Here is a 21165-nt window from a genome sequence, read left to right on the forward strand (position 1 = left end):
CCTAAGAGAAGTTTCCCCAACTTTTGATTCGGAAAGATTTCGAATGTGTATCAAAAAGTTGCAAGAAAAGTTCATGAACGCCATTCACTTAGAGTCACTGGATATTAACCTTTTGCAATGTTGGCTTTATCACTTCCTCTTCTCTCTGAACCTTTCGAGGATAAATTCCAGGCATCTGGACACTTATCCTCCAACACATCAACATGTGTCTCCTAAGGAAGGGCATTCTCCCCCATAACCATTATCTCTCCCAGCCCATGATACAACACTGTAATCTGATAGGCATTCTTCCCTCCAAACCCTTAAATGAATTCTTTTTTTTTTTAAAGGTTTTTTTCTATTTATTTGACAGACAGAGATCACAAGTAGGCAGAGAGACAGGCAGAGAGAGAGGGGGAAGCAGGCTCCCACTGAGCAGAGAGCCTGATGCGGGGCTCAATCCCAGGACTCTGGAATCATGACCTGAACTGATGGCAGAGGCTTTAACCCACTGAGCCACCCAGATGCCCCCCTTAAATGAATTCTTAAGAAGAAAAATGCCATCAAGAGTGAATCCCATGGCCTCACCACAAATATGTATTTCATTTTTGTGTATTAACGGGACTTATTCCATCTGTATACATATTTTGACCTTATTATAATCATAATAAGTTATATAGTCACTTTCCCACCTGATGATAGATATATGGCAAACATTTCCTATGTCATTACACAGTTAAAAAAACTGACTTCTAGTTACACACAAAGACCTTCAATATAATCCCATAAAAATTCAAACAGTATAGGGCAATGGAAAATCTCCTTTGATCTCCCACCCAGTCCTACAAGTTCAAAGAAATAAGGAGCAGCCAAAGTCCTCTGTGACCAGAAACCCCAATACCATCCACCTCTCCTCTGTTTTTCCCAGGAATCTTTGGATGCCTTTACCACTGATCTACTTAGACATTCAGGTTAACTCCTTTACTGGGATTTGTCCAGCTTGGGCTTTTCATGTACCTTACTCAGTGCTTCTCTGTCTCAGCGGCCCATTGATGTCCCAGCTTTAATACCAATGCCTGGGTCCCAACCGTGGAGTTCTAGAGATTCCAGATTATTTGATCTGGGATGTAGCTGGGGGCATTGGCATGTTTAAAAGCTTCCTAGGTGATTTTTTTTTCTTAGCATTAAAAAAAACTAAGGTGAAATTGACATATGAAATTTCCCATTTTATTTCATTTTAAAATGGGCTGCACGCCCAGTGTAGAACCCAACACAAGATTTGAACTCACAACCCCGAGATCAGGATCTGAGCTGAGATCAGGAATCAGATGCCTAACTGATTGAGCCACCCATGTGCCCCCCAAATTTGCCATTTTAAAGTGAATAGCAAATCCCCCTAAAAGGAGACCCTGTACCCATTAAGTGGTTGCTCCTTCCAGCCTGGGGCAACCACTAATCTCTCTGTCATTACTGATTGGCCTATTCTGGATATTTCATATAAATAGAACCATATAATATGAGACCTTTTATGTTTGGCTTCTTCCACTCATAGGACAGCATCCCATGCTTGAGGTTTGTATGTGTAGCAGATATCAGAATGTCCTTCCCTTTTACCACTGAGTACTATCCTATCATATGGATGGATCACGGTTTTTTTGACCTACCCGTCCTTGTACAGCCGAGGTTGAGAACCACTGGCCTAACCTTGTATGGCCTCACCTTCAAATTGGGATAATAATATCTACTTTGCCAGGATTGGTGGCCTTTAATGGGAGGTACATGGATGGGTCAACCATCAGTAAGAAAAATGGTGCCTGGGCTCTTTGGGCTCCCCAGGAAGAGGTGAAAAGTATGTCTATTCTTGTGGCCTCTTGAGCCATTTTTTTAAGAAGACTTAGTTATTTTAGAGAGAGAGAGAACATGAACAGGGGGAGGGGTAGAGGGAGAGGGAGAAGCAGACTCCCCACTGAGCTCAAAGCCTGCCATTGGGCTCAATTCCATGACCCATGAGATCATGACCTGAGCCAAAATCAAGAGTCAGTTGCTTAACCGACTGAACCATCCAGGTGCCCCACTTTTGAGCCATATCACCTCATGGTACCTGTAGGGTTGGTAGCAGTGTCTCTTTTTATATATAAGGAAGCTGCAGTCCAGAGAAGGGAAGTAATTTCCCCCAGGTCTCCCAGCACCTAAGTAACTCTGCAGAGATTTTCCATGCAGCTATGCCCAGCTCCAAAGCTCTGACTTCATCTGTTCAGAATGGAATTCAGCCTCTGTCCTTGCCTCCCTGCTGGCGTGGACTCTGGATCCTGACTCTGTATGGGGAGCTCTCCATATGGAGTTGCCCTCCTCTTCCCTCACAAATGCCATGGCCCTGTGGTTATCTAAGCAGGAGGGTTGGCCACAGAATGGTGATTCTGTTCTTCAGACAGGAGGCAGAAAGGCCCACTTCCCTCCTTTAGTTTAACTAGTAACAGCCTCCTGGAAATATCAACTCTTTGGAGAGGAACTTCCCAAAATCTGGAAGGCTGCTCCTTTCCTGTCATCTCTGTTCTAGAACATTCTAAATTTTATCTATATGCTTCATCTGTTAAAAATGAGTCCCTTATCTCTCTACTGGGAAATGGATAAACAATATATTGTACATCCAGACAACAGAATAGGGCTCAGCAGTAAAAAGGAAGGAGCCATCAGAACACAGTGACAACACGGGTGGACCTCACATTCATGATGCCCAGTGAAAAAAGCCAAACTCAAAAGGCTATGCAGGAAAAAAAAAAAGAGAGAGAGAGGATGAAATGGCTGAGAATAATCGCCAAGAACAGTAATGTGTGATTTAGGAAGGCCCATTTTCTCCTTGTATAAAACAAGTTTATCTTAGATGCATTTTATTTTATTTTTTTAAAAGATTTTATTTATTCATTTGACAGAGAGAGGCAGCAAGAGAGGGAACACAAGCAGAGTGGAACTGGAGAGGGAGAAGCAGGTTTCCTGCTGAGCAGGGAGCCCGATGCAGGGCTCCACCCCAGGACCCCCAGATCATGACCTAACCGAAGGCAGATGCTTAACTGACTGAGCCACCCAGGTGCCCCCTTAGATGTATTTTAAATAGAACTAAGTAAATCCCTGCTTGGCATTCAGAGCCATTTCTTCCCACCTGAAAGCACTTTGACTTTATAAAATAAATTCTTTTTAGACATTAAAAAAAAAAACCCAAAAACAAAACCGCGGCAGGCCAACCCTGCGATGGCATTTACATAGGGAAAGACAAAGCTATAGGGGCAGAGAACAGGGTGGTGGTTCTGCGCTTGGGGTGGGGTAATCGGGGACCCTGTGTGTGTGGGTGTTTGGGGAGGATGAAGGATCTCTTATTAATCTTGATTGTGGTGGTGGTGACGTCAGTCTCCATTTGCCTGAGCTCATAAAACTGGGTAGCAAAAAAGGGCAAGAAATTATACTGTATGTAAATGCAAAGGAAAAGTGACAACCTAAATAAAACAATTCATTGTTTTCTTAAGAAAGGTCTGCCTAGAGGCTCTGAAGGAAGAAAGTAGGCCACAAGGAGGTAAAGAAAAAGTTCTTGGTTCTGGAGGGTTGTGGGAACTCTCTTTCTTGGGCATTTGCCCTGGGGCCCTGGGCCCTTGTCTCCCAGCCTTTTTCTCTGCCCGCCTTTCTCCTGTTCAGTGGCTGGAGCACGGGGCAGAGACAAGGAGGGTTTTGTGGAACCCAGAAACAAATAAAGAGCTACCCATCGTGGGTCGCCACGGCAACGCGATGTCTCCCTTGAACCCGTGTGGCTGGCACCGTGGGTAGCTTACTGGTGTTTGTTAAGGGAGCAGAGGAGAGAGTGGCCGTGCCGTGCCTGGTGGCAGGTGGACAAGTGCTCCCTCAGCCCCAGACTCGGTTTCCCACCTTGCAGAAAGACGTCGGCCGTGTCCCTGCACAGTTGGCCTCTGCCCACCCTCGCCTCATTGGCACAGCCCTCTTGGGGGCTTTTGGGTGGGATCTATCAAAATGAACACTGCGCCTACCTGTGTTAGTGTCTCTAGGGCTATAGTACAAATGGCCATACACTTGGTGACTGAACACAAATTTGGTCTCCCAGCTCCGGAGGCCGGAAGTGCAACACCAAGGTGTCGACCGGACTGACTCCTTCCCGAGACCCTGAAGGAGAGGCTTCTGTGCCGGTCTCCCAGCCTCTGGCGGTTTCAGCACCCCTCTGTGGTCACATCACTGTGATCAGTGTCTCCATTGTCTCGTGGGCTTCAGCTCTGTGGTTCTTTCCCCATAAACACCCTAGTCATAGCAGACTGGGGGCTCACCCTCCTCCGGTGAGACCTTAACTGAGGACACCTGCACCAGCTGTGTTTCCAGATGAGGTCACTTTCTGAGGTCCTTGGGGTTTAGGACCTCCACCCACATAGGAATTTTGGGAAGACACCATTCAGCCCGTAACACTGCCCCATACACACTGGGCTGCTTGCCACCCTGCTCTGCACACTCCTGTCTACTTCTCCGTGGGCCAGCACCCTTCCTTCTCCTACCTGTCTTTTTGTCTGGTAAACTCACTTATCCTTCGATATCTGTCGGCCAGTGTCCGCTGTGGAGCTGGGTACTGTGCGGGTGTGCCTGTGCCTTGGGGAGCCTGTGCCCTCTTGGAGGCCTTCACACTCTGCCGTGTCCCTCTCAACTCCAGCCAGCATGTAGTAGGAGCTCCCGAGCATTTCCTGAAAGGATGGGGAGCACGAATCACACGGTATTGGGATTTCTGCTTGGATCTGGTGCCTTCTGGATTGTGAGCTTCTTGAGAGCAAGGCCGGGTCACCCCAACCCACTGTCCCTAGATTTCAGTGTAAAACCAGCATACAGAAGGTGCTTGACAAATGCTCTATGAACTGTGTGGCACTGATCCGGTGTAGAGTTATTGACAAATCCTCAGTGAAGTATGTTTAACACGGATACGGCATACAGGAGGTGCTCCATAAATGCGTTGTGAACTTCATTGGCACAGATCCAACACACAGAAGGTGCTCCATAAATGCTCTGCGATCTGTCATGATGTGGTGCCAGCACCCAAAAGCTCAGGATATGCTCGGAGACCTGCATCGGGCAGGCACTCAGCGGAAAGAAGGTGCTCCGTAAATGCTCTGTGAACTCTACCGCGCTGAGCCCTGTGTTCTGAGCCACATGTCCGTCCCTTATGTCTGTGGGTCTTCAGAGTAATTAGTGGGATCCTGGGGGGAAGTATTTGATGTCGCAGTGGAATTTAACTCCATTGCGGGGGTGACGGTCAGCAGAGTCCAAGGGGAACAGGTGAACGGCCCGTTTCCCTGATCCTGAGCCTGTGTGGTCCAGGGAGGGAACCAGGTGCTTGCAGACCTCACCCCCCAGCTCTCTGACACCCCTTCCCCACCCTGCCGGGCGACCTTCCCAGCCTGACTTGCACCACCCCCAACCACGCACAGAGTCACGCCAGCCTGACCCAGCACTAAATTCCTACACTCTGCACTCTAGCCTCCCCTCCGCAAAATGGGTGGGGTGGTGTCTCCCTCCGAGCTCCAGTGTGGTCAAAGGAGAGACTGGAGGGGGCCCCAGGAATGCCTACTGCTCCAGATAAAGCCTCCTGGCGGTTCCACTGTGGACCTACGTCCGGCAGCAATGAGTGCAATGGTCATGAAAGAAGTGTGTGCAGATGCTTGCGGACGGGGTTCTCCGTGGTGGCCCCAGATCGGACCGTCCACCTCCGGGAGAGCAGATAACATAAATAGTGTCTGGAATTCTCTATGGCGATGAAAACAGCTGATCTCTGCGTCCAACAATATGAATGAATCTCGCCAAAATCACGTGGAACCCAAGAAGCCAGACAAAGAAGGATTTGTGCTGTGTGATCCCATTGATGGGAAGTTCAAGAACGGGCCAAACTAATCAATGATGACAGTGTCACGAGTGGTTTCCCTTGAGGGAAGAGTCCCTGGGAGGGGCCTTAAGGGCCCTTTCTTGGGGGTGGGGGCGGGCCATGAGCTCCAGCTCCTCTTTTGTGGTGGTTATGCGTGTGGGGACACAAGTGAGACCTGGCCAGGCTGTACCCATAGGGAGCCCTGCTCTATGTCAGTGAGACGGAGGGAAAGGAGAAACAGGAAGTGAAGAGAATTTTGTATTTAGCAAAGTTGTGTAGCGAATACCACATTGGGGATCAGGCACTAAATACTGGCCAGTTCAAAAAAAGTGTAATAGAAAGAGGGAGGAGAGGGAGGTGGGGAGAAGATGGGAGGGGGGCTCCGGAGGAGGGGGATGGGAGGAGAAGGGGGAGGAGGAAGAGAGGAGGGGAATGGGGAGGAGGAGGGATCCTCTTTTCCCACCAGGAGGGACCCCAACTTCAGGTCTCCTGGGAATCCTGGGACCACAGCTGTTCCCGGCTTCCTGGCCCAGCTTCTGGGAATGCTGCCTCTCTTTCCAGGTTCATGAACCACCGAGTCCCCGCCCACAAGAGGTACCAGCCCACCGAGTACGAGCATGCGGCCAACTGTGCCACCCACGCTGTGAGTCGGCTTTTGGGGGGTGCTGAGAGCGGGGGACACTTTCAGGTGGGAGGGGAGCAGGCTCTTCACCCTTGGAGAGAGTCAACATCTCTTCCGCAGCAACGTCCCAACTGATGGCAAGTCCTCTGTGGCCCTTGGAAGAGTGAGTGGGATCTGGAGGGAAGGCCATTTGGGTACATTGGACTGTGGTACTGAGCGTGCCTCTCTTTTGCTCTGTGAACCTTCCCGGCTCCCTGGTTCCTGCACAGCATCTGGACCCTGTAGGAAGCTTGCAGCAAGTGTTAGCTCCTAAGTTGGCCGGCTTCCCCCCTGCCACACCCTTCTCCCAGGTTCCAGCGTCTGAAGGTGCTGTTTCCTGGGTAGAAGATACACTTCCAGGCCTTGGCATATGCCGTTCCCTCTGCCTGGAGTACTTGTCTTGTCTAAGAAATCCTTCTCTGGGCAGTGGACCCCTTTGGAAATAATGAAAACTCTAGACCCACGTTGTCCGGTTTGGTAGCTGCTGGCCCGGAGTGGCTATCGTGTCCTTGAAATGCAGCTCGTCCCTTGGAGGTGTGCTGGGAGCGTGACCTCCATGCCCACTTGGGAAGACATGGCAGGGAAAACAGGATGTAAAATATCTCCTTAATATGTTTGTGTATAGTACACAGTATTTTGGATATACTGGGCTGAACACAATATAGTATTCACGTTCATTTCACCTGTTTGTTTCTCTCTTTAAAAACATGGGTCCCAGGGGCGCCTGGGTGGCTCAGCGGATTAAAGCCTCTGCTTTCGGCTCAGGTCATGATCCCAGGGTCCTGGGATCGAGCCCCACATCGGGCTCTCTGTGAAGCAGGGAGCCTGCTTCCCTTCCTCTCTCTCTGCCTGCCTCTCTGTCTACTTGTGATCTCTGTCTGTCCAATAAATAAAATAAAATCTTAAAAAAAAAACTATAATTAAAACAAACAAACAAACAAACAAACAAACAAAAACATGGGTCCCAGAACATCCAAGATGACCTGGGCGACTCACGTTACAGTTCTGTTGGCTGGGGCTGCCATAGACCGTTTCTCCTGAAAAGGTGCTCCTGACAGGCAGAACTGGGCACACTTTCGGGGGGGGGTGGTCCCTGAAAGTGCTTTGGAGAGTTCTAGACTTCTCCAGGGAAATGATGGGTTAACCAAGGTGTGAAGAGAGAAGGGTTCTCCAGGTGGGCCTGGTGGGGAGGGCTATTTTCTCCAGAAGGTGCTAACTACATGGGCAACCACACAGGTGTGGGGTGGCGTGGCGTGCCCAGGGACCGCAAGGTTGATGACCTGTGATGCTCCTTGAGGCGGGGAGCCTTCGTGTTTTCCACGACCTTCTCTAGAGCTGTGCTGCCCAATATGGTAGCCACGGGCTCCATGGCGTGGCTGAAATTGAGACTAAAATCAATGAAAATGAAATAAAATAAAAAACTTCACGTTATTGGCAAGTCACGACTCAGGTGCTTGGCGGTCAGGGGCCCAGTGGATCCCACGCTGGATGGTGTTGGTCTGGGACCTTCCCACCAGGGACGGAGGTTCTGTTGGATGGTGGGAGTCTGGAGGAGAGGGTAGGCAGGTGCTTGGGGAAGCTCAGGGACTGCGTACCTCCCTGCTCCCCATGTCCAAGCCTGGCCCTGCAGCACCCGTCCTCTCTCTGCTTTCAGCTCTGGATCATTCCCAGCATCCTCGGCAGCTCCAACCTCTACTTCCTGTCCGACGACGACTGGGAGACCATCTCTGCCTGGGTCTACGGGCTCGGCCTCTGTGGGCTTTTCGTGGTGTCCACCGTGTTCCACACCATCTCCTGGAAGAAGAGCCATCTCAGGTGCCTCTGTCTAGTCCACGGGAGGGACGTGGGCCGGGCAGGTGACCAGGGTGGGTGGGGGGGCATGTCTAGCTGAACCCAGAGGGGTCTGGGGCGGTGACTGTCATGTTGTCTTTGCCTCGGCTGGCCACCCCGGATTGGGTCCCAGCTGGGCAGACCTCGTTTGCTCACCCCCAAGAGGCCCGGAGAGCAAGCCCCCAACTCCCAGTATTGTTACAAGGGACCCTCCTAACTGTCAGAACCGTCAGAATGACCTACCCCTTCTGGGTACCCCCGCCCCCGCCACCGCCCTGGGTCCAGGCCTCGCATACAGACATCACCCGTAATCTTTTCAATAATTCTGCGGTCTAGGCATTGTCTCAGATTTTTACATTTTTGCTTTGCTTTCCATTTTTAAAAACACTGGGGCAAATACCCATAACATAAATGGACTCTCTTCGCCAGTCTGAAGTGTCCAATTCAGGGGCTTTAAACACAGTCACACTGTGGCGCCAACACCACCACCCAACTCCAGAACTTTCTTCCTCTTCCTGAATGGAAGCTCTGTCCCTTTTTTTGCAGTGACCGCTCATCTCCAGCTTCAGCGGCCCCCTCCTCCCCAGGAGCCCCGTGACTCCGCTCTAGCCCCCATTCCTGTTTCCTGTTCTTGCCTTCTCTGTGGGTCTCGGTCCTGCCCCACTGTATGAGTTTCTTGTGGCTGCTGGAACAAAAGACCATGGATGGGGCCGCTGGAAACAACAGAATTCATTCTCTTGTAGTTTAGGAGGCCAGAAGGCCGAGATCCAGGCTTTGGTGGGACCATGCGCCCTCTAAAGTCTCTACGGGAAAATCCCGCCTCTTCCACCTTCTGGTGGCCCCCGTGTTCCTAGACTTCCGGCTGTCACTCCCAGTGATGTGCTTATGGCCCACGCTGCACGCATCACGCTAGCTGCTATTGTCACTTTCAGTTCTAGGAGGACACGCGATGAAACCACACGCAGGATCCCCGGTCTGTTACACCGAGGGCTGCAGTTTTCTGGGCAGAATCAGTTTATAGTAGTTATCTGTGGCTCTGTAATACGTTACCCCTCCGTCACAGAGGTTTTATTTATTTTTAAAGATTTTATTTATTTATTTACTGGGTGAGTAAGAGCGAGAGAGCACAAGCCAGGGGGAGGGGCAGAGAGAGAGGGAGAAGCAGGCTCCCCGCTGGGCAGGGAGCCCGATGTGGGGCTCGATCCCAGGACCCTGAAATCATGACCTGAGCCGAAGGCAGACAACTCAACTGACTGAGCCACCCAGGCGCCCCAGTCACAGGGGTTTTAAATAACGGGAAACCTTAGAGCGTCTATGATCAAGCCTCAGAAATCACCATATTTCTTCAGCCCTCTGTTGGTTACATGTGTTTGCCTTATTCATCGTGGGAGGGGGCCACGCATGGGTGTGGATACCAGCAAGTGGGGCTCTTTGGGCACCATTTTGGAGGTTGGCCACCACACTGGGCGAACACTTTTGACGGCTACCGTTGGCTACTCAACGTGAGGTCACGACAAAAACGGTGAACGTTTATTGAGCACATCCTGATACGCATGGTGCTATGCTAAGTACCAACGTGCTTAACCCGCATGGCCGCCCTGTGATGGGCTGCTGGTGTCCTCCCCACCCCACAGATCAGAGAGCTGGTTCAAGGTCATAGTCCGTAAGTGGTGAGGTTGGGATTAGAACTTTGGTCTTCTGGTTCCCGACCTGGACCTGAACCAGAATGCTGGCACCCAAGCCCCCAACCCAGTCCCCTCTGCACCTGCAGGCAAGGAGGCACGTTTGTCCCAGGGTGTGGCTCTGGGGCCTTAACCCTGTTCCCTACCCCTTCTCTGCCCCAGGATGGTGGAGCATTGCCTGCACATGTTCGACCGCATGGTCATCTACTTCTTCATCGCGGCGTCCTACGCACCCTGGTGAGTATCTCTGTATCCTCCCGGGCAGGGGTGAGGCAGTGGGGGGCCTAGCCTGGCTTCCTCTCTCTGAATGTCTTCTCTTTGGCTGGGTCATCTGTTGACTCCCGCACAAAAGCGTGTCGGTAAAACGACGCCCTCTGCCCGTTCTCCTTCTGGAAGCAACTACTTACGACCAGTTTCCTGGGTCTCTTTCCAGAGTTATTTTGTGCAAAGAGAGCCCCAGGTGTGTGCCCATAATACTGTAAATGCATCTGCGTTCATACTTTTCCTCCGGCTTCTAATGCAAAAGGAGGGGCACTATACAAACTGTGATTTGCTTTTGCTCTCTCGGTGATTTTCCCCGGGGGCGACTCTCTGTAATTAGTACATTGAAGAATGCCCCTGTCTTTTGTTTTGTTTTTCTACAACAGCATAACATTTCCTGGCTGTCCCCTGCTTATAGATGTTTCTGGCATTGGGGAGCTCCGTCCCTTGGGTAGGAGAGACCTTGCCACAGTCAGTCTCCTTAGTACCCGTGCGTGGATGTGTTGGCTCGAATCCTATGACGTTGCTAAGAGGCGGCCTTTTCTGACCTCCAGAAACAGTTTCATGTGGCCGAGCGGGTTGATTGGTTGTGTGGGAGGAGGTAGACAGACAAAGGGGCTTGGTGACCAGTTTCCGGGCTGGGTGCATGGGAAAATGGGACATGGGGCAAGGCGGTGTAGAATCATTTGGTGGGTATTTTTCTTTGAATGGCTCTGGTTTTCACGCCGTTTTCTGCAGAGCCCTCTAGGTCCCCAGAAGACCATGGAGGGGTGGGGGTGTGAGTGACCGTGGGTTCCCCCATCCTTGCCTTAGTCAGGAAACCCCATATTTTAATGTTTGTTTTTGGTAGATTGGATTTATGTGTAAGATTCCTGAATACAGTCTTAAAGATTTTTTTTAAAAGATTTTATTTACTTATTTGACAGATGGAGATCACAAGCAGGCAGAGAGGGGCAGGCAGAGAAAGAAGGGGAAGCAGGGTCCCTGCTGAGCAGAGAGCCCGATGCGGGGCTTGATCCCAGGACCCTGAGACCATGACCTGGGCCAAAGGCAGAGGCTTTAACTCACTGAGCCACCCAGGTGCCCCTATTCTTTTTTTTTTTTTTTAAGGTTTTATTTATTCATTTCACAGAGATCACAAGTAGGCAGAGAAGCAGGCAGAGAGAGAGGGAAAGGGAAGCAGGCTCCCTGCTGAGCCGAGAGCCTGACGTGTGACCCGATCCCAGGACCCTGAGAAGATGACCCGAGCCGAAGGCAGCGGCCTAACCCACTGAGCCACCCAGGCACGCCCAGGCGCCCCTATTCTTAAAGATTCTTGAGAGCCTCTGAGGTAGCAGAGAGAGGGGGAGCAGAAATATTTGTTTGAAATGCAGCACACTTTTTTGGGGGGGAGAGTTAATTTTCTTCTTTTAAAGTCTGGTGGAGATTCAGTGTGATATTTTAGTAAGCATTGACCTGTGTCGTCGAGGCTCCCCACAACCCCATCCCAGCCAGTCCTCCCATCCCTTCCTCCACCCGTCCCCTCCATCCCATTTTATACTGATTCTCCTTCCCACTGGCCTGTTTTGTGTCTGTTTGGAAAGCCAGTTAGAATGATCCTCACTGATAGTTCTTCCAAGTAATGAGTCAGTTTATTTATTTATTTTACCTTTAAGCTTTTCACTTATACATGAACTTCTTCATAATAACAATTGGACTCGGAGCCGATTGCTTTTTGGGGGACACGGGGGGTGGACAGAGGTTGTATATAAGACATTCTCATTGAAGAAATTCACTCCAGAAAAAAGTGAAAAGATCCTTTCCCCCCCAACCACTGCCATCATCAACTGTCCCTTTCTAGAAGGATCTCCCGCTCCCCACCCGACAAGGGGCTCTGATCGGTGTCCCACACAGTTACACGTCTCTCTTCACATGTGTAAATAATGCAGTCCTGTTACTCTCCCCTCGCTCCCCACCACCACACCTAGCGACACGCTGGGAGATGTCTGCACCTAAGTACGGACTGGTCTCCTGTTTCCCAGCTGCTGTGACAGTGTCACAGCGTGGTGTATCTGGCAGGGTGCCGTTGGGGGACAGAAACCATACAATGATTTGAACGCAGCACATTTGGTATAAAGGATTCATCATAGAAGATTAGAGGAGGGGAGAATTGATTAATGAGTGTCAAACACAAAATCTAGAGAAGCCCGTAGTGACAGATACAAGGGACGGCTAAGACCAGGCCCGCCTCCATCCAGGGCAGAGATCCCCCCTCATCGGAAAGGGCCTGGCCTTTGCCCACAGGGTGACAGAGAGGCTGCTGGGGCGGGGGGGGGGGGGGCGTAGGTGTGGCCTGCTGCTGTGGCCAAATGCTGGAGAGAGCAGGGTCCCTGCAGGTGCCTGCCCCAGGGGGAATGGCCTCAGCCCAGCAGCGCAGAGAGAAGCCTGCTCTCGGAAGCTGGTGGGAGAATCAGGAAGGAAGAGCCTTTTCCTCTAATCATTGCTTATTGTTTCTGTCTGTTTCTCTGTCTGTCTTTCCACCCTGAGAGCCCACATCCCACTTGCAGAGCCATGGGGCCCAGGGCTGCTCTGGGATCTGTCTTCCCAGGAGGGGCTGGGCCCCCGGTAACCCCCCTCAGTCTGTGCCCTTGGCTCTCTCTCAGGCTGAACCTTCGGGAGCTGGGCCCCTGGGCCTCCCATATGCGTTGGCTGGTCTGGATCATGGCCTCAGTGGGCACCATCTATGTCTTCTTCTTCCACGAGCGGTAAGCCAAGGCTGGGGATGGGGCAGGGGATCAGGTGGGCTGGGCCTCCTCCCTGGCCTTGGGGAGAGGATGACCCCAAAACATGAGGGCACAGCTCTGCCCGGCATCCTGGGGTTCAGGCCCAGGGATGGCCACCAGAGCCACAGCCTGTCGGGTCGATCTGAAGAGGTTTTGAAAAAGACCTTGTAGGTTCCGTGTTACCTGTGTTCCCTAAGCTGGGTTGTTAGATGAGGGGAGAGGCTCCATTCTGCCGTATGAGGAAGGAAATAGAGCTATGGAAGCAAAAAGGAGTAGCTGACTTCTGGAATTTCCAGGGAGGGCAAATCTGTCAGCCAGTGCAGCCACTCGGACGGATGGAGGGCAGCTGCCTGGGCCTGGCGGGGAAGAGGTCCTGGGATCCCATGGTGATGACAGCCCCTGGCCTGAACTGTGGCAGGGGCCCGCACATGCGCTATACTTAGCAGGGACAATCCTGGCCTGTCCTCCCACTGATGGAGACCAAGTCCCAGAGGGAAGGACAGCCGCCCAGGGCCACCCAGCTCTGCCGGCACCTGCCGCGTGTCACGGGGTGAAGTCAGAGCCCGGGAGGGCTGGGCAGAGGGCGGCGTTCTTCTCACTCTTTTGGTTGGGGTGTCCCCTCCTACCCAGAACGGGGAGCTGTGTGCCGTTCCTCCTGGGGAGGCTGTCCCGAGGCCCAGATGGCTTGTCTTCCTGCCAGGTACAAGCTTGTGGAGCTGCTCTGCTACGTCGTCATGGGCTTCTTCCCCGCCCTGGTCATCCTCTCAATGGTGAGTCCCACCCACCTGGCCAGGAGTCTCCCAGCGGGCTGGAGGGACCCCAAGTAACTCTGGGGATGGCCGTTTCTGAGCCCCGCCTCTGGTGCCTGGGCAAGCAGAGGCCTCAAGTGGTACTCAGTAGAGCAGAGAGGCTAGCCCTGGGGGGCTCGACTCCCTGGCCTTGCAGGGGCTGACCCTGCCTAACCTCCAGGGAGCATGGCGACCCTCCCCACATCAGCCCCCGTTCCCCCACATCAGCCCCCATCCCTGTGTCAGGCTCCCTGTGTGTTTAAGGATTCGATAGGAAGACCCACGGACAGCGAATAGGACGGTGCCTGGAACATAGTAAGTTCCAAGTCCCATGAACTGGACATGAGGTCCTGTTCATGACAGCTTGGCTGGCCCGCGCGCGGGGGCCACCCCTGAGTGGCTGAGCTGAGATTGGCCCCCATCACCACTGACTGTGGGGACGAGAATCTTTGGGCCTCTCCGCCTGGACCCACGAGGGGCAGAACCTAGGCAGAGAAGCAGCTGGGTGGGCCACACGTGGACCACCTTGCCTCTGCCAGCCTCAGTTGTCCCATCTGTCAAGTGGGCACAGTAAACTCACCAGCCTGGCACCCTCCCCGAGTTTATTACCTTATACAGTGGTTATTGGGAGGTGGTAAAATTATACGTCATCAAGTTTAGCAGAGGTTTTGTGTTTTTAAACATTGTATAGCTTTACAAACCTAAGCGGTATGGTTAGGAGGGTCTTCTTTCTCCAAGTTCACGTAAATATTTACCTGTGCCTTCTCCTGTCTCTCTTGTGGTTTAACCTTGCCACTGTGGTTTCTCCTGGGCGCGGTGATCCGTCCCCGAGCCCCTAGCTAGTGATGTCAATTATCCGTCATTTCCATGAGCTTCTTTGGTCACACGTTTAATTCAAATGTAGATGTGGGTCTCCCTCCGATATTTCAGTTCTGTTTCCCCTAGGGGCCCGTCTCTATCCTGATACCACTGTTTTACTTAATGTAGCTTAATTATGTTTTAATCTGTGGCCCCGTCATTTTGTCTGCTCAGCATTTTCCCAATGATACCTATTTATTCTCACAGACTGCCTTTTCCCCTCCAAGTTCATTTTTATTTAAATATGTATATTTATCTATTAGGCTGTATAATATTAAATTAAATATTATATTATTGTATCTATATTAAATATTTTTTAAAATTTAAAGTTAAAAAATATTTAAATTTATTTTTTAAAAAATTAAAAAATTTTCTGAGGATTATTTAAGTTAAACTTTATATAATTTATAGTAAACAAATACTAAAGTTTTAAAATTTAAAAAAATTTTTTTTTATTTTTAAAAAATTTATAGGGCACCTGGGTGGCTCAGTGGGTTAAACCTCTGCCTTTGGCTCAGGTCACAATCTCAGTGTCCTGGGATCAAAGCCTGCATCGGGCTCTCTGCTCAGCGGGGAGCTTGCTTCCCCCCTCTCTCCCTCTGCCTGCCTCTCTGCCTACTTGTGATCCCTCTGTCTGTGTCAAATAAATAAATAAAATCTTAAAGGGAGCCTGGGTGGCTCAGTGGGTTAAGCCGCTGCCTTCAGCTCAGGTCATGATCTCAGGGTCCTGGGATCGAGTCCCGCATTGGGTTCTCTGCTCAGCAGAGATCCTGCTTCCCTCTCTCTCTCTGCCTGCCTCTCCATCTACTTGTGATCTCTCTCTGTCAAATAAATAAATAAAATCTTAAAAAAAAAAAAAATAAAATAAAATCTTAAAAAAAAAATAGAATCTTTTAAAAAATAAAATCTTAAAAAAATCTTTACAATATTTTTAACATTTAAAAAATTTAAAACATTTAGGGGCGCCTGGGTGGCTCAGTGGGTTAAAGCCTTTGCCTTCGGCTCAGGTCATGATCTCAGGGTCCTGGGATCGAGCCCCACATCGGGCTCTCTGCTCAGCAGGGAGCCTGCTTCTCCCTCTCTCTCTGCCTGCCTCTCTGCCTACTTGTGATCCCTGTCTGTCAAATAAATAAATAAAAAATCTTTAAACAAAAAAAAATGTAAAACATTTAAATGTATTTTTAAAAAGGTTTCAAAAATCTATGAAGAGTATTTAAAAAATAAATAAGTATGCTGTCATTTAAATGAAAAATGTTTAGTTTCTTTAAATTTTAAAGAATTCACTTAAATTTATTTTAAAAATCTTATGAATTATATTAAACCAACTATTGTAATATCTTGAAATTTTAAAGCAATTTAAATTTAAAAAACTTTAAAAAATTTTATGAAGTATATTAAATATTACATTATATAATTTATGTTAGATAAATATTTTTTAAAAGTTTAGACTTTTAAAAAATTCTTTGAAACTTACTTAAAAATGTATAAATTTTAGGGGCACCTGGGTGGCTCAGTGGGTTAAGCCACTGCCTTTGGCTCAGGTCATGATCTCAGGGTCCTGGGATCGAACCCCGCATCGGGGGTCTCTGCTCAGCAGAGAGCCTGCTTCCCCCTCTCTCCCTGCCTGCCTCTCTGCCTACTTGTGATCTCTCTCTGTCAAATAAATAAATAAAATCTTTAAAAAAATGTATAAATTTTATAAATTGCATGAAATAAGTACTAAGTTATGCAATATCCATCAAACGATGTATTACATATGTTTAAGTACATATATATACTTCTATATAGTCAGGGTATAGTTAAATACACAGTCCCTGCAAAAAATAAGTCTGAAAATGTGTGAAGGAACCAAGGCCCCCGTCCCCCTCCTCCCCAGTACGGTGCCCCAGCTGCAACCACCGTTCAGTTTGTGTGTCCTTTTCATTTATTTATTTATGTGCAAATCGATATGGCCATGCAGACTTATGGACTCCTGACTCCGTTGTTCCTCTTCTCTGCGACCCACTTTCCTCCCTTAGTGTGTGCTGTGGGCGCGTCTCCTTGACCGCCACGTGCGGTCCTGCCTGCCTCCTTTGCTGGTGGAGGGAGCAGGAGCGGGGACGGGCTGGGTCTCCTGGGTCATTAGTGCTCCAGTATGACTCTCTCGAGGACCGAGGGCATCCGTGTCCGCAAAGGCGCTGAAATACCGTGGAGCTGTTCAGAAGCTGGAGGGGGCTGTCCCTGTGAGACGCGGACGGGTCCCCCCAAAGGGCAGTGACCCAAGGTGGGGTTGCAGCGTGGAGGAGGTGGTGAAGGAACCCCTTTGTCTGGAACAGTCAGTTCCTGTGCTTCTTACATCCACCTGAAGTGCCTAGCATGTGTTTCTAGAAGGATACTGTCAGCAGTGGGAGCCTGTAACAGGTGTATGGGCGGCCCCGGGGAGACGGGGGGGGGGGGGGGCGGGGGGGGCGGTGGTGTGGCAGGTTCTCCTCGCTCAGTCTCTGCCATTCCCTTTAACCACGAAGCATTCATGTGGGTATTAACAGCACTCATCTCTGACGGCAAGGACGACTCCTTTTTTCTTAATGTTTTTTGTTTGGTTTCTTTATAATTCTTCATCCCGGACCTGTATTCCTTTTAAGAAAGTTGTGATACAGTATACGTAAAACTTGGCTGCTGCGCACTCGGAATAGTCTTCGAGATTTTGATAGAAATGGTAACATCTGAGAATTAAGTTGGAGAGGATAGACAACATGTGTTGAGACTTCCTACCCAGGCATCTGGGCTGGCTCGCCATCCACACCTCTTTCCGTTTTGGGGTGTGGGAGAGTGGCGGGAGGGGGCTCTCAGCCTTGATGGCTGCCTCTCTGACCCGTGCCCCACCCTTGTCCTTTCTGACAGCCCAACACCGAGGGCATCTGGGAGCTGATGACCGGAGGGGTCTTCTACTGCTTGGGTATGGTGTTCTTCAAGAGTGACGGGAGGATCCCCTTTGCCCACGCCATCTGGCATCTCTTTGTGGCCTTCGGGGCTGGTACCCACTACTATGCCATCTGGAGGTACCTCTATCTGCCCAGCACCCTGCAGGCCAAGGTGTCCAAATGAGGCGGCCCAGACTGCACAGGGTCGGAGCATCGCGAGAAGTGTTTCTATGAACTCTGGTCCAGAGCACGGCTCCCAGGCCCATCTGCACGTCCACGGGCAGAGTTTTGATGGGTCGGAGGCTACTCCTGGGAACAGCCAGAATGTCCTTCGGGTCCCAGGTGAGGAAGAAAGCATGTAGTCATTTTGGCAGAGAAGCCATTAACCCTGTAACGTGTTTCTATTCTAGGCAAGTGTTTCCTAATTCAACCAACATTAACATCCACAGAAAAGGGAGCAGACATTGTCCTGGCAGACTGGGGGACCCTGGGCCCGTGTGGGAGTCGGTGGAGTAGTTTGTACCCCACTGGCCAAGGCCTCCTCTGCAACCAAAGTCCTGGCTGGGGGATTGTGCCCTGTTCAGGGAAGAGGTCACCCAGCCTGTAGATCAGGGATGGTTAATATCCGTGACCGTAGCAGACATCACCAATCAACTGCAGCACGGTGCGGAATCAGGATTCTCCTCCGGGAGGGGCTCTGGGCGGCCACGAACCTATGGACTCATCACGCACGATGGCACCCCTTAGACTCTCCTGTCCAGTGTGCCCTGCCGTGGGAGCACGGCCAGACCATGTCGGAGAGCCTGCTTATCTCCTGCTGGGGGAGCTCCCGGGGCAGGCCGTCTGGGGGGCAGTGAAGGGAGACCGAGGCAGACAGCCCGAGCAGCCCCTGGCTTTCTGCTCCACATAGCTGCCTCTCAGAACAGAGGAGGAGTGAGTGGTAGGGGATGAGGAAGCTGTTACTTGGCCGTTTCTTCTGCTGAAAAAAATCCAGAGAAAGCATCGGAGCCATTCATTCCGGGGGGTCTTGCTCACCTGCTCCAGATTTAGGGCTCGTGATGCCAGCATTCAGATTCTTGCTTGGTGCCAAGCAGCAGCCCTTGGAAGCTCCTCCGATGAGCCCTGGAGGGAAGGCCTGGCTAGTTCGATAGGGATTTGGGCAGAGCGTCCCCAGCGTTGGGATACCCCTACCTCTCAAGCCGCTAGTGGCCCCATGACAAGGCTTTCAGGGACCTGTCCTCAGAGCGTCCCCCTGGGCCTGGGCTGGCCCCTCTGTAGCTGATGCTTGGACGTTTACTGGGGAAGGGGATCCAGGCCCAGCTCCTGAGCTGAATGGGAACCTTGGAATCTCTGAATCAAGCATCTGTCAAGGCAGACAGTCCTCAGCCTCCAAGACAGGACACCTTGTGCTTAGTTCTAGTACATTCCAAAGTATTTCAGGGTTCCTGAAATCCCATGTACCGAAGCCAGTAGGAAATCATCAGACACATTCCTCAGACAGGCGGGTTCTGAGCTGACAGACTCTGGCAGTAAGCTTTGTCCGCTTGCCGTGTGTGTGTGTGTGTGTGTGTGTGTGTGTCTACACTTGCACACCCAGCTTTGAGAAGCTGCCTTCATCCAGTCTGCCCACCGTCAGTTGGGGTCAGGGTTGGAGGTTGGGGTGGGGAGAGGAAGTTTGTGGGGGAGGGCCCCCTAAAGAGGGGCTTGCCAGTGATGGGGGAACAGGGACACTGACCTGGGACTTCTTTATTGGCCCCAGAGCTGAGCTCCTTCTGTGACACTTGCATCTCCTTCTGCCCCCTCCTTTTGGCTACTTGATCTTAGATTTTCCCCAAGACAGCCTGCCCCTTTATGCCCACCTTTGGAGGTGCTGGTTCACCCCCTCATCCACCCATCTTATTCCTACTCATCCTCCAAAGCCCTGCTCAGGCATCAGTATCGAGGGACTTCTGGCCTTCCTCTGACTTAGGGCTTCCCACCTACTTCCCATCACCTCCCCTCCACCCCGCCCCCATGCTTACCTGCATCGAGGCTCGGAACTCTATCCTTCATCACCCTGGTCTTTGCACTTGCCTCCCACCCCGGGAGCTCTCTAAGGGATGAGCTGTGTCTTGCTGGACTTGACATCCAATCTGGCTGCTTCTGTTTGTAAGGGCTTGGGCAAGTTCTTTAACCTCAGCTCTAAGATGGGGATAGTAAGGCAGCACCTTGCAAGTTTGCTTAAAGATTCAGTAGGGTAATGAATGTGAAATACCCAGCCTGGTATTCTGATTAGCTCCTTTAGCTGTCCTTGGGAAGCAGCCTTTGATAATGAAGATGACCCTCGTCCAGGAGTGTCAGCTGTGCTGGCCAAAGGAGTGAATCACTAATGGTGGAATTTCCAACTGTGGACAGGCTGGTGAGGACACTGCTGTAGGGCCGTGACCACATTCCTTCCCCTTGGTCCAATTCAGGATGTTTCCCATGAACCTTTTCTCTTCCTCAGCATCATTGTGAAAGTGAGTTTCCCAGCATTCCATTTCACCCAAACCTAGGCCCTGGACCTCCCCCAAAGTGTGTCACCAGCAGTGCAGGGAAGGAAAAGATGTTCCTCAGGCCAGTCCCTCCTGTGGGTAAGTGTTCCAGTCTGTGCGCTGGGCAGGTGGGGTGGAGAGGGTAGGGCACTGGGAACTCAGATGCCAGCTCCCTCTTCCTGGCCACTTTTGAGGCTGTCACATGCTAGAACGATCCTGCAGAGTAGCTGTCATGTCCCAGGGAACCAGGGAGGAGGTCAGAAGGACTCTTCCATGCTCTGGGCTCTTCTGTTGCTGCTCCTGAGTTAGGCGGGCTGGGGGACAGGCCTGGAGGTGACAGCCTGCTTAGCGAGTCCCCTGGCCATCATGAGGGTGGAGAGTCCTGCCTGCCAGCTGGCAGGCTATCCGTGACAGGCCCTGAGGGGAGCTTGCTGACGGCTGTCCCCAGAGCCAGCAGCTTTCAGGCCAGTGGGCTTTAAGCCAACATCACGGACCAGAGCTGCCTTTTCCCCTTGATTGGAAATCGTGCATATGGTGGGAACAGGGCTGATGTCCTTGTTTCAGGCTCAGGCTGGGGAGGATCCTAGGAAAGCGCTGGGCAGGGATGGGGGCAGGATGGGAGTTGCGAGGGGGCCTAGATGGAGGGCCCAAAGCCAGGCTGGTGGTGGGCGGGGGCCCAGCACAGTGGGGTGGCCTGGAGGGCTTCCTGAAAATGCTGCCCTTCTGGGTTTTCACCGCACCAGGCTCTCCTTTCCAAATTCCTCTGCAAATGCTGCGGCGCTTCCACTGAGCTCCTGCATTTGGGGTCAGGCCCCTGCTGGGAAGTAGGGGTGGGGGACAGCTCAGGTGCTAAGAGAGGCAGGTAGAGCTCAGAGGTCTGGGAAATGAACCTAGAGACTTAGTCAAGAAGGTACTGGTCACCTTCGCCCCCACACACTGCGCAACCAGATGCTGAAAGATGGGTTCTGGGAACCACATTGCGGGGTCCCAAAAGAACCTGGGGCCGTCCCACGTGAGTACGCAGACACATACACT

The 21165-nt window shown here is 51.3% G+C and overlaps 1 protein-coding gene across 5 annotated transcripts in view; it reads left to right on the forward strand.

Annotated features, from left to right (window-relative positions):
• MMD2 (monocyte to macrophage differentiation associated 2) overlaps positions 1-19289 on the forward strand; it is a 35058-nt gene extending 15769 nt beyond the window's left edge. For all 5 annotated transcript variants that reach the window (XM_047713397.1, XM_047713399.1, XM_047713401.1 and 2 more), the window contains exons 2-7: positions 6437-6518; positions 8191-8351; positions 10211-10285; positions 12952-13053; positions 13772-13841; positions 17598-19289. In XM_047713397.1, the coding sequence (XP_047569353.1) occupies positions 6437-6518; positions 8191-8351; positions 10211-10285; positions 12952-13053; positions 13772-13841; positions 17598-17801 (694 nt within the window). In that variant the 3' untranslated portion in view covers positions 17802-19289. The remainder of the gene's footprint in view (positions 1-6436; positions 6519-8190; positions 8352-10210; positions 10286-12951; positions 13054-13771; positions 13842-17597) is intronic.
• Positions 19290-21165: the final 1876 nt, after the last annotated feature.

Source organism: Lutra lutra, chromosome 18, assembly GCF_902655055.1.
Source record: "Lutra lutra chromosome 18, mLutLut1.2, whole genome shotgun sequence".
NCBI lineage: Eukaryota > Metazoa > Chordata > Mammalia > Carnivora > Mustelidae > Lutra > Lutra lutra.